The 13,777-nt window shown below is 36.4% G+C and overlaps 1 protein-coding gene and 1 long non-coding RNA gene across 2 annotated transcripts; both read right to left on the bottom strand.

Annotated features, from left to right (window-relative positions):
• Window positions 1-1,126: 1,126 nt before the first annotated feature.
• On the bottom strand, window positions 1,127-2,234 carry LOC129725305 (uncharacterized). The gene is made up of 3 exons (XR_008728056.1): window positions 1,569-2,234; window positions 1,408-1,508; window positions 1,127-1,350 (listed from the first exon to the last, which is right to left on the bottom strand). It is a non-coding gene; the product is annotated as an uncharacterized LOC129725305 (long non-coding RNA).
• A 1,047-nt stretch (window positions 2,235-3,281) lies between these two features.
• LOC129725304 (uncharacterized) lies at window positions 3,282-4,256 on the bottom strand. The gene is made up of 2 exons (XM_055680931.1): window positions 3,860-4,256; window positions 3,282-3,803 (listed from the first exon to the last, which is right to left on the bottom strand). The coding sequence occupies exons 1-2, from the start codon at window positions 4,173-4,175 to the stop codon at window positions 3,364-3,366; spliced, it is 756 nt and encodes a 251-aa protein (XP_055536906.1). The 5' UTR covers window positions 4,176-4,256; the 3' UTR covers window positions 3,282-3,363.
• Between the last annotated feature and the right edge of the window lie 9,521 nt (window positions 4,257-13,777).

Raw genomic sequence — 13,777 nt, 5'->3', positions numbered from 1 at the left:
GAGAGAGAGAGAGAGAGAGAGAGATACATATAAATTTCTGTTATTCTCAGGTGATGCTGGGTACCCTTCCGAACCGTGGTTGATAACACCATACCGAGCGCCAGAACCAGGAAGCCCCGAAAGTGATTTTAATTCTAGGCACAGCTTGGGTAGAGGCATCATTGAAAGAACCATTGGTGTCTTGAAAAATCGCTTCCGGTGCATTCTTGGTTCTCGGCAGCTCCACTATGCTCCAGCTAAAGCGGCTAAAATTGTGAATGTCTGCTGTGCGCTGCACAACGTTTGTTCGAGCTACATGGAAGAAAACGATCTCGAGGATGTTTGAAATGTTTAGTGTTCTAAATGTAACATGTTTGTGATGTATTTACTACACTTAGGCTAACTAGACGGCACAGCAACGTTTTTTGACTATTCTAATCGTCCAGTCTTTAAAAAAAGTGACCAGATTTTGGCACTCTTTTTAAAACAATTCCTATTTGTGACACTCGTAGAAATGCAGTAGAACTTGCGGTCTATAAACAAAACGAGCATCATCATCCTTTTCCTTCCCAAGTAGTGCAGCCGACGTCGTTATTGGTCAGTGCAGCGGTCCAGAAACGAAATTTATAGGGAATTTCAGATATAGAGCTCGATAGCAAAGTTTTAGAGAAAAACTTTCTTCAACAAAGTTGTTACTTATGATAAAGCGCTTATTGAAAAATGATTAAAAATTGGGGTGACCCAAATTTTCGATTAAATCAAATATCTAACTTTTTTATGGATAGAAGTTGTTTTACGATGTTTTAGCTGCTTTAATTCTAAACAGTGAAAGCACACCGATTTTTTTTTTCGTATTATTTCTTGAAACGAGAAAAATATACGTTGATTTGATCCAAAAAGATAAAAAATTCCAAAAAGTTTTTAGAATAAAATACAATGAATAAAGCTGTTTTTATTAGGATCACCCTATTTCGGAGCTGGTCACTCTGACGACTTAATGAAAAAATACGGCGGTTTGGTTATTTTCATCGAAAATCCATGTCTGCAATTTTGACCACAATTGAAGCCCTTTGGATGACCAACACTCTTGGGAGATAAACCGAAGTGCTTCACGCCAGAACCGTAACTAGATATATATAATAATCGATTATGAAAATATTTAAAAAAAATTATTATTAAATCTTAATCTTAATATTAATAAACATTATTAAATAAAATAAAATAAAATTATCCGTCATTTGTATTTTTGGTCAACACCAAACGGAACCAGCTCTCAAAACTGTCCTTTGTAGCTTGTAGTGGTTCATTGACCCAATTGTGAAAATTTGAGGCATCCGAAGAAATTGGTTGCTTTGTTGTATTCTTGGTCTTCTACAAAAATAACAACATGAAATAGTTATACTAATAATGTAATAAACAGTAAAATACCTTATTTGCTGGTAATTTCAAAAGCGTTGGAAACTGCCTAATTTACCCAGCAAAGTTATCTCCTGTATCTCCAGTAGCCAGTAGCTCCTGATCGATTATTTCTACAATATCAATAGATTTAAATATTATTATTTTCAAACACTATTAATTGAACTAATTACCTAGTACACAAATCGGCATCCAAGAGCAATGATAAATTAATAATCCTGTATCATGTTACCCAGTCAACTATCTGCGCCAATCAAATCTGCTTGCTGGTTGACGCTTTGCTGTTGCCGGGAAGACGATCCAAATATTCGGCAGATTTTTGTAGTACCTTGATGGTAGCGACTTATTCCTTTTTTCTATCACCATTCTCCCAGAACTAACGGCAAACCTCAATCAGTTTCTAGCGGCTTTTTTTTCACGCGAAACAACCAAAACATTCTCGGCGACGGCGATTTGTATCAACTGGAGGTTTTTGAGAATGGATTTTCACAAATGTTCTTTAGAATTTACTTACACTTCACAAATCAATAAAAACTATTCGGTTTAATTTTTTTTTCAAAAAACTAACACCAAACGGCAGAAAAACAAGAAAAAACTACCGGCGCCGGCGATTCGTACAGCGATTCGCAACTTTTGACTGACGTTTGCGAACGAGAGCAAAAAGAATACGGATACGCATTCGTACGTAAACAAGAATGGCACGTTCGTACGAAAGCAACGATGTTCGAAAGCTCGAATTGGTTAGAACGAATCGGATTCGTATGCGTTCGTATGGCATTCGTACGCCGCTGCTGCTTTCGTACGAAAGCGATACGGCCGTAAACAAGAATAAGGGTGTACATCTGCTCTGAGAAGCGATTCGCTCGTTGCGTTTGTCTCTCCATATCCATATGCCGGTCGTTAGGGGAACAAAGAAAAACAGCAGAAGAATATCATGTCGCCTGAGCAGCAGCAGAGGTGTGCTGTGGTGAGAGGGAAAGTGTGGGGGAAGGGACTACTTCGGCAGCGGTAGACTTGATCGAGAGTAGGAGAGCATACATTGTCATTTTCTTTCTTTTTCTGACAAAAAATCATTCATGAGTCAAATGAGTAAGAACATAACAAGATCTGATCGCTCTGTGTAACAGAGACGAATAACTTCATATACCGAGTTGTGCACATTGAGAACCATATGTTGTGGTGTACACTAACATCAAGCAATATATCGTAAAAAAGAAAGCAAAGAGAGTGAACCAACACCGATACTTTGTTATTCGCATACTGACAACGATGTCAACGCAACGCAGGCTTGCTTTATATGTTTTCAAAATCGCTAGAGGTTTTTTTTCCATTGCTGATCAATTATTACTGTTGAATTACAAGCACACGGTTCAAAATCGGTAGCTTATGTCGTTTTCGTTTTCGCGGTGTAGCTACACTCAAACGACACTTTTGACACCGAAAATGTTTTATTTGATTTTTCGTGCTACCCTTTTTCTGTCTCTCCCTACACTTTCTTTGTCACTGATGACACCCGAAAAAAGGAAGTTACCAACACATTCACACGTATGTGTCAAAACTGGTTTGTTTTGGTTTTCGTTCCACGTGGTAAAGTGTCAGGTAAATATTTTCTCAGCACATTTGCGAGATGGACATATGAAATGGAAACGAGACAAAATGACGAATGCGATAATGACCAAAACAAAACGAATTGACAGCTATCCCATTATTACGCATACCAATGCAATGACACTGAAAATGTTTTATTTGAAGCTGCAAAGTGCACGGAAAAAGGGTAGCTACACCGCGAAAACGACATTAAAATCTGACGATGGATGGTAAATTAACACAAATTCTCAAAGTAAGTTTATCGAATGGAATGTACCTTAATAACACTCGGTTTTTTTGAAATTGCTAAAGACATGTTCTTCTCTTTATTATGTTGTTGTATTTTATTTACAATATGCTAATGATTTATTTTACCATAACTTAGGTCATTTTGAGGGGTTTTAGATCGTCTAAATATTCAGTATGGCGCTCAAATAGCTCTACTAATAGTTCTTCTGGTTTATTATAGTCACCATCATATTCCGCTCCCAGAGCCCACAGGGATTCTAAATCAAAGTGCTTACGACTTTTTTCGGAAAATATGTGTAACACAATATTGCCTAGATCTAAAGCCATCCAATCGGAGCTGTTTGCTCCTTCAATTCTGGGTATAATTTCTTCTGGTCTTCGTTTCATCTTATATACTTTACGAACAAATTCCGCAATGCCGCGCATATGCCGGAAGCTCATACCCGTTACTACACAGATGTAATCGACATACTTTATTTCCTTGGGGACACTACACACGAATATGTCTGTTGCGTTATTTATTCGGAGTACTGTTACTAAATCTTCTATGTCATAAACTCCAGTCTGTCCCCCTGTAAAAAATAAGTACATGTTAGTGGTAGTATAAATATTTTGAAATATAGCTTACGACTCAAGTTTATTCCGCTATAGATTCCTGATAATTTTCCTTGTGCAGTTTCATCACCTATGTCGACAATCACTGGCGGTTCCCTTTGACGTTCCTCTTCAATGTCCAGAATAACAGTGGCATCTATGTCCCGAAATATTTGGTATTTATTTGCGATTGAGGCTGATGAGAGAATTTCGGACGAATGGCTGGTACTCTGTTTTTGACGAGGTTCATTTTTCTCTGGGCAGGTGAATTCGTCGTGTAATAAACGATTGGCATTACACGTCCATATCCGATGACAGCGTCTTAGAGATAAACGGATAGTTAAAGCCATTTCATGCAAATTGTGCCAATGATGGTTCCACTTGCATCTGAAATTGTATTATTGTACTGTTATTAACTGTTTCCCAGGGATGCCAGATTTTTTTTTTAAATTATCTTTGGGAACATGCTCATTTTTTGTTACTCTAAAGTGAGTTAGATATCACCCACTTTTGAAAAAAGTGGAGGTACCCTAATTAGGGTACTCTTACGGTTACTCACTTCTGAGTAAGGGCGTCATACGTCAAAAACTGAGTAGAATCTACTCTGTTCATGCAAACCAGAAATTAATGAAAATGAGTACGAGTTACCCAGTTTGCCTAAATACGGAAATTTAATGATTTCTGTTTTTTGTAAATCTGCACACTTAAAACTGGATCTCGAGCTCGGCAAAAAAACATCCGAGTTCACTCGGCAACTTTGGATTCAACCGGTATTTCAGCAAAATAATGCCGGTTGCCGACAGTTGTCAGATCATTTTGCCGAGACTTCGTCCAAAAAACTAAGCTTGACGAATGTCGTCTCTATTTTTTTGCCGAATTTATTGTTAAACATTGTTGATGCCGAGGTCAGCAAAAACATTACTGGTATCTCGGCACAAATTTTACTCGTTGCCGTGTTTCGGCAATACAGCTGTCATTCTCATGAACGAGTTGCCGCCATTTTTCTTAGTGCAAATTTATGCGTGTTACGGGTGAGCAAACAGGAATCGGATACAAGTTTGGCTGAAATTTGTGCAATTACAAGTGTTTACAATCCGGTAGCAGAAAAAAATGTAGTACAGTTTGGGGGGAAGTGGCTGGAACTTAAAAAGTGTAGTTTCAAATCGTGTGAATACAATATTTTATTTGTTTTAGGGATAGGCATTAGACGTAATTTTAGATTATATGTTTAGCTCAATGCCCTACTGGCGAGCAAGATAAAGATAAGTATTCAAGATTTAGTATGAATAAATTTCTTTACTTACTAAAACTCATCGAGCTTATAATTTATCTTTTGAAAGAAAACTACCTGATTCACAGCAAAACTATTTTCTGCGATTGGATTCCACTGAAAAAACGGCTCTTTACTGTGCCGAACATTCAGCTTTTATAACCGAAAGGTCGTTAGACTGGTTTGCCGCTTCTCGGCTGGATTTGCCGAGAGCACAGTCAACTGTGTACCGCGATTCTCGGCATAAAATGACATCTGTCAAATATTGGTTTCCGAGATTCTCGGCAAAAGAGATTCAGCCGAGATGGTTGCCGAGCACTCGGCTGTCCAAATCTCGGCACAAACAATACCGAGATTCGGCGAAATTTTTTAAGTGTGTGACTCAATAAATAAAATAAATTCAAAACAATCAAAAACACAGATTTATTTTTCATCGAAACATTAGAAAATTTACTAAATCATTCCCGTGTCTTCATTGAATGCGGCACCCAACCGGTTGACAGTTGCCCGTGAACTGTGACTTACTTTTTTGTGCCAGATAATCCGTCATCATTCGTCACCTAATACTGCGAAGGTTTTAAATTGCATCGATTGTTGAGCACTGTACATCAATACAAATGTTTCCGTTTGTTATCACGAATAAAAGTCCGGCTTTGAACGGCATCGTAGAACATACAACATGCGGTTGTTCATTTTGAAGAGATCTTTTAGGTGTTTTCAAATCCTCTGCAATACTGATGTTGGGCTGAAATTATTAATTGATTAAGAAATTATTGATTTGATGACAGATCAGATACTTACTGCTAGCCAACGAATAAAAAGCGACACCAATTGTTCTTCGGAAACCGATAATATTGCTGTTGAAAACTTTTGACATATACATATACTCAGGGGTGAGTAAACATCATGGATAATAACTTAAAACTGAGTAAACATGGTAATTATGAAAATTTGGGTTAATGTTACTCAATTGTCCAGTACTCGATTACTCACTTTTTGACATTTTGCATAAGAATACCAAACTGAGTAGATCCTAATCAAATTAGAGTTAAAATAAAGCAGCGTGCGTATATTACATAACGCGCTCGTTGGGAGAGGGTAGAGTGCCTGTAAATGTAGTTAAATATAGGCACACTAGAAGAGGGGTAAGGTAGCGAAGTGTTACAATGCGTTAGGCCACCTAGAGTGCCTGTAAATATATAGAGTGGCGACACTGTCAAAATTGGATTGGAATAAAAATTATCTGTCAGTGTCATTCCAATTCGGGTTATTCGCGTTGAAAGAGATTTTGAAGGCTGTTCGCACCTACGTGAACACTCATATGTAATTGTCAAAATGTGCGTGATGACAAAAGCAAAAATATTTCCTTCCTTCTTTTTCGCATGCAAAAACCAAACAAATATCAGCAACACCGTCAACGCGAATTGATCAAACAACCTATTAAACACGTGTGTGGAAAAGAGAAAGGATGTTCAGTGTTACCAGTGTTACTAGCGTTACTTTGGATGACACGGCGCCACTCTAGTTATATACTAAGACAAGACGTGACAGCTGGTCACCGTTACATTCAACCAATTTGAACCGGCTGCTGATTGGCTGAATTCGATAACGCAATCGTCACGTAGAAAATACAACGAGGTTACTTTTCACTGTAAAGCAGTGATGCTGGAGAGTCATAATTTAGCTATTATAATTGTTCATAAATAATGATGCCAAAGTATGCAAGGTACATGATATTACCGAGTAATGTATTTCACTGTTATAACTTTAAAAATGCATTGATTAATCGTTTATTACTATTTCGGTTGAAGTCCAAAAACTTAGAAAGAAAAAATTTGGGTACCAAGAAACTTAGGAAGAAAAAATTTGATAATAGAAGTATGCTTTATTGAACATAAAATAATAAATAAGAATTGAGTATTATTCGCCTAGATATAGCAATTTTAATTTGTTTTATTTTCATTGACCTGCAGAAGTTGTTAAAAATAATCATTCTGGCATCAACGGTATGTAACGTTCAAAAAAATTTCGACGGGGATGACGGCCGTTACGAAAAGAAAAATAAGAAGCCAGCTATCGCGTCTTGTCTTAGGTTATATATAGGCACTCTAAGGCCACCAAAATCGTTAACCATAACATCGATAGTTTCCAAGCTTTTATCGATATTATCGACAGATTATCGATAAATTTTGGAGGGGCGCGAAGTCGCAAAAGCAAAGATAATGTTTGTTCACTTGTGAATTTTACCGAAGTTTATTCGGTCAATAAAGAATTGGGAACAAAAATCGGCTATTTTGGATAACTACTATATGATATTTTGCAAATGCAAGAAATAATTCGCATACTTTGTGCTACCTGTGACTTATCGAGAGTTCTCGCCAAACATGTGAAAAGGGACCATGTGCCATATGTAAACAAGCCAAATTTTCTTGTTTTTTGATGAATACAAGCGAAATCTAGCCTTATTAATAAGATTTATTGATAAAAGAATTTACTCTTAATCTAACAATCTTATTTGTACGGGTAGATTAAGCTTGCATTCATTGAAAAACGTGAAATTGTGGCTTGTTTACATATGGCACATGGGCCCTTTTCACATGTTTAGCGAGAATTATCGTTAGCGCTGAAACTTAACGATGTTATCGATATGCAGCAATTATCGATATTACCGATGAATATCGATAACTTTTCCATCAATACGCAGTATGGTGGTGTTAAAGGCCTAAACACAATGGATACGTTGCGGCTGCGTTTGCGGCAATTTGACAGTCAGGCCATACATTTTTTGTCAAATTAACGTCAACGCAACGCAAACGTATCCGTTGTGTTTGGGCCTTAAGAACACTTATAGCGAATTTCTTTATTCCACTGCGTCCGGGCAAATCTGACGAGCAATAAAAAAACGGCATCGTGATTTACGACGCAAGTAAGAAAGAGATGCCAGATAATTGTTTACGAACTAAGCATGTGCGGTAGTGGGTTGAAGCTGACAAATTTTACAGTGCGCTTCGGGCAACTAGCCAGGTCAAAACTGGGTCAAAATCGAGCGAATAAAGAAGGGTTTTGACAGCAGTTAGTGCGCTTCCAGGTCAAAACGAGGTGAGCTGGCGGAATAAAGAAATTCGCTATTAGTAGTCAATGATTTGATGGAATCGATAGTTTTTCAGCTCTTAGCGATATTATCGCAATGAGAAGGGTTGCCGTTTTTTAATGTAGAAATTTTGAGCAGTCGTAATTTGTACATTATCGACATTTTTATTCAATCCCAGTTCATATTTGAGATGAAATTGTTTGTTTAATGCCATGTTCAGACTACGCCGGATATCACCTGATATCGCCAGATGATATCGGATATCACTTCGAGCGTTCACATTAGAGTGAGCTGATATGATTTGACATTTGCTTTGGTAATTGAAAAGAGAAGAAAACAAAACCAGTCAAAGCTAAAACAAGACAACAAGAGTAATGGGATTAGGATAGAGATGTCAGCTAGTTGTCTCGCACCAACGCGAACTCTCATATGCAATTGTCAACATAAGCGGGATGAAAATAGCAAAAATATTTCCTTCCTTTTTTCTCGCATGCAACGCGGATCGCGAAATTTGTAAGGTTGCGTCGTTTGCACCGGGAGACACTTAAATGTGTGTATCACTTTTACGGTGTCACTCTGTAGTACTGGTAAGGGGCCACCCACATACCACGTGGACAGATTTTTAACGATTTTGACAACTGTTCATATAAATTCTAAAAAAATTGTATAGACCGTGGACATTGGCCAACCCCCCCCCCCAAAGCTGGGGGAGTTCAAAATCGTTAAAAATCTGTCCACGTGGTATGTGGATGGCCCCTAATATTGACCACTATTCGATTTATTCGGTTGAATAATGTAACTTACTATTTGGCGAGCCGAATATTCGGTGCATTTCTGGGAACATCCCGGTCAACATTGTTACGTAACATTATATAGATTGTTACGTAACAGTGTTACGATGTTATGTTAGTTTAACGTTAGCTGAAAGTAAGTAGAATGTTTCTTTTTCCCACTTTTTTACATAACATTGTAACATTACAATGTTACATTGTGGTAACATAACTGTAACATTGTAGTTATATTGTAGCAATGTAACGTTATGTAACATTATTATTTCTGTTACGTAACAATACTTATATTGAAGTTATGTAACGACATTAATGTAGCTGTTATGTAAATTTGGAGATAATTTCCTGCTTTTAATGTAACATTGTTTTATATATATATATATATATATATATATATATATATATATATATATATATATATATATATATATATATATATATATATATATATATATATATATATATATATATATATATATATATATATATATATATATATATATATATATATATATATATATATATATATATATATATATATATATATATATATATATATATATATATATATATATAAATAGCAAATAAATAAATAGCACTGCAGGGTAAATAGCAAATAAATAAAAAGCACTACAGGGTAAATAGCAAATAAACAAATAGCACTACAGGGTAAATAAATTTTTTGAAGCATATTTCGGAAATTTCGCGATATATATATAATAAATTTATTTACCCTGTACAGTAACTGTTCGCTAACTGGGTGCTGTTTAACTGGGCTGCTTTTTAACTGGGCGTTCGCTAACTGGGCTAAAGCCCAGTTAAAAAGCAGATGAACGTCAAAAATCAGCGTTTGGCATATTGCTGTCAAAACGAGATAGGGGCACATGAATAGTGAATTGAGATTGATTTTTTCAGTTCAATGGATTTTGGTTGTCATCGACTAGATGTTTATCTATTCGTTTCCAGGTCAAATAAATGTTTTATGAAAAGAATATGTTTCTAGGCAACGGTAAGTGCATATAAAGCAAACGCAAGGCTAATAATTTATTTTTCCTCATTTTCTGTTCATCAGTCAGGATTCTTAGTGTATTTGTTCAAAACATTTTCAAATTTTCGCTGAGAGTTTTGCCTAGCGCCATTGCATCGAAATCCCCCTCGATATTTGACGACATTTGAAATGTCAGCCCAGTTAGCGAACGACATTCGTTAACTGGGCTAGGCCCTCAGCCCAGTTAGCGAACGAACAGTGTAGTGCTATTTGTTTATTTGCTATTTACCCTGTAGTGCTTTTTATTTATTTGCTATTTACCCTGCAGTGCTTTTTATTTATTTGCTATTTACCCTGTAATGCTATTTATTTATTTGCTATTTATCCTGTAGATCGAGTTGAATATTAAGGAAAAATATAAACATGTTTGGCCAAATCAGTAAACCTTTAGTACCTAATTAAATTAAGTAAACTTTTCGGGCGGTCTAAATAAGTGATTTGAAAATAAAAAACCACTTCTCTGAAAAATCCGCGTGAATTCCGAAAACTGCCTAAATTTTAAAATCCGCGTAAAAGAAAAAAATCGTGTAATAAGACCGTGAATATTCTTTACACTACACTACTTATTCCCTTGTATATTTTAATTGTTCCTGCGGCCTTGTTTCACTGCCGACTACCGACTGGCAATGAATATCCATCGTGCGAGGGATAGATCTAAAACCTGCGAGTATTAAATACGATTTCATTTAGCTGCTCAGTTTGATTTGTTTAGGGTGAAGTCCCGGTTAGTAAAAGTTGGCACTCGAGGTGCACCATCATAACTATCTTGCGACTATTTGCATGTTGCATCACCAGCAGCGATTGGTAATGGGCGCAAGCGAAATGAAGAATGCACTATGCTTAGGATGGGAACTACTTATAGTTATCAGTGAGAAAAAATATCATTAACTATTAGTAAACTTTTTCTTTTGCTGATATTGTTTGCACTTTTTTTGTAGGAGAGATACTCTAGTCATAGTCATATAATTTTCACATAGGCACAACTAAGAAAAATCTTAGGGCTCTATTGTTCTTAATTTTTTATTGGAAAAAATATCCAAAGCGGATAACGCTTATTTTTTTTAATCGTGTCGTATAGTATCGTAACAAAAAAAAAAAAAAAAAAACAAATACAAGTAAAAAGATCACTTCAAGCGAGATTGACTCTCCGAATTAATGAGTTGAAAATCTTAACCACAGCCTCAACGCAAACCTCTTTCAGTAAAGCAAAACAAAATGTTTTTAGTCTATTGCTGTATTGCTCTGCAAATGTCGCAAAGAGCGCTCCCATTTCACACAAGGAATTTTTCAGCTCCTCAGAATTTTCCACAGAATGGTTGTATTTAATATACCGTATTGCATCAAGTTTTGAGCAAATAAGCTATGATGTAACTTCCTGCACTAAAAAATCAACGACAAATGAATTTTCTCATCGATCTTAAGGAGATCGCTACCCCGCCTTCCATTTTGTATGGAGAAGGCGTCGTTACGTCGTGTGTGTATTTGGGCCTTTAAATATTTAGCATGTTGGTTATTTTATTTTCGTTGCAATTAAGTGCTAGTTTTATAGATTTAAACGTGATTTGTATATAAAAATAACGAGAATTCAGAAAACGGCTTTGATTCAAATTTCGAGCACTAATCACTAACAAATGGAAAGGCAAACGGTCTCAACACTGACTGTTACTTTTTTCAACGTCGAAATCAATCCTAAACAATTCTGGAACTTCGTTAACGTACAGCGGAATGAAGCGGGACTGCCGTCAGTGATGGAATTACCTACCGAAAAAGCAGATAATCCGGCTGATATTTGCAGCAAAATTCTCGAGTGTTTTTTTGCGATGAATCTCTTACCACTAGTCAGATATTCGCAGCCGCCAACAAAGTCGCCGCTTCTAGCAGCTCCATCGCCTCGATTAATATGGACGATCGCGCCATTTCTGCCGCTGTCTCTAAGTTGAAGCATTCAAACTCACCTAGCCCTGACGGGATCCCCGCCACATTACTAAAAAAATGCATTTCCGGACTGTTAACTCCTCTTACGCATCTGTTTCGCCTATCTGTAGCCTTAGGAAGATTCCCCTCTGCTTGGAAACAGGCGTTTATGTTTCCGGTTCATAAGAAAGGCGATCGAAGCAACATAGACAACTACAGAGGAATATCTGCACTGTGTGCTACATCCAAATTGTTCGAGTTGGTGGTCATGGGACCAATATATTCTTATTGCCAGAACGTCATCGCCGAAGAGCAACATGGATTCCTTCCCAAACGTTCCTATGCGACGAACTTAATCTGTTTTACCTCTTCCGGTTTGTCGTTTATAAGTTCACATTCCAAAGTTTAACCACGAGAAAAATTGCTCATAATTCAAAGTGACCAGACGTCCCTCGTTTCGCGGAACAGTCCCGCGTTTGAACAAATTGTCCCGCTTAGGAATACGTCCTGCGAAATGTCCTATGTTCATCAAAGGGTCCCGCATGCTTTTGAAATGTCCCGCGGTTTCAACAAAAAAAACAACTTACCGATGTCACATTTTTTCACTGAGATATCGTTCCTCTCTGACAAGTATCATAAGAGCCGGATTTACGATTGTGGGGGCCCGGGGCCCAGTTTACAGTGGGGGCCCCAGAATAAAACAAACCCGTTTTTTTTTATCGTACGAGTTAAAAACACTTATTTCCCATTGAAAAGTTACCAAAAATTTGCTAGAATTTGTTCTTACGAGTTTTTTTTTTGCAGAGAACTTATTGATTGAATAATCAACATTCAGCTCCTTCAGAATATTGTACTCTCAACTTAACAATGCTAAGTTTGACAGCCTTTCACTCTTCATAGTCGTACGCAACCTATTTTCAATCAGTTTCATCTTCGATAAAGACCTTTCTTCAGTTGCGTTCGAGATCATTAGGCTCAAATAAATAAATGTATGCAACTGCTCGAAATCCGGAATTTTTTTCTTGATATCTGAAAAATAAAAACCTACCGCATTTCGAAAAAAATGCGATCCGCAAGCAAAAATTTGCACACAATTTGAGAAAGACTGCGCAAATATAAGGCTACGTTGGCAATAATCTACAGAACCTAGGAAAAAACTAAGGGTAAGCGGGGTAAGACCGCCCCCTTAAGCAATTCTGTTTATAGAAATAAAGTTGCGGCTGCAATTTAATTTTTTCTTCGCTAAGAGGTTCTTCTATTCAATACCCGCATTTAAAAAATAAGAACTGAAATATTTTTGTTTATTTTCCCATTTTCTTTCAATTTTTAAAAATTCATTGAAAATGTGCAGATCTTTTTCATGCGGGGTAAGCCCGCCCACCCGCGGGGTAAGATCGCCCACCATTTTTTGAGGATAAACAATATTTTTAGGGCCGAAACGGTTGATTTTATCGGTATAGTGTCTCTGACAAAGTTGTAGATGGTATTTTTTTTTCTTTTTAAATAAAATATACACTGTGAAAAATCTGAAAAAAAAAATTCTAAGTTTCAACTTATTTTGTTTTCTGATTATTCAAGTTCAGATCAATGTTTAGGTAACTTTTTTGGTTTTCAAAATAAATAGATTTTTCAGAATTGGGGGTTTTCAAGATATTGAATTCATAATATACCTATCTTTAAGCTAAAAATTAAAACTCATTAAACCTGTCTGTATGATTCTTTTGAAGACTTATTATGTATAGAAAAATACTAATAATTATTCTTTCGTTTATTTATATTTTCAATTTTCTATGTTTTTTTTTAAGAACAAAATTATCAACGACTCTATACACCAAACAAAC

This window comes from Wyeomyia smithii, chromosome 2 (genome assembly GCF_029784165.1).
Source record: "Wyeomyia smithii strain HCP4-BCI-WySm-NY-G18 chromosome 2, ASM2978416v1, whole genome shotgun sequence".
Classification (NCBI taxonomy): domain Eukaryota; kingdom Metazoa; phylum Arthropoda; class Insecta; order Diptera; family Culicidae; genus Wyeomyia; species Wyeomyia smithii.
The sequence above is the reverse complement of the archived record's forward strand: the minus strand, read 5'-3'. Positions and strand labels throughout refer to the sequence as shown.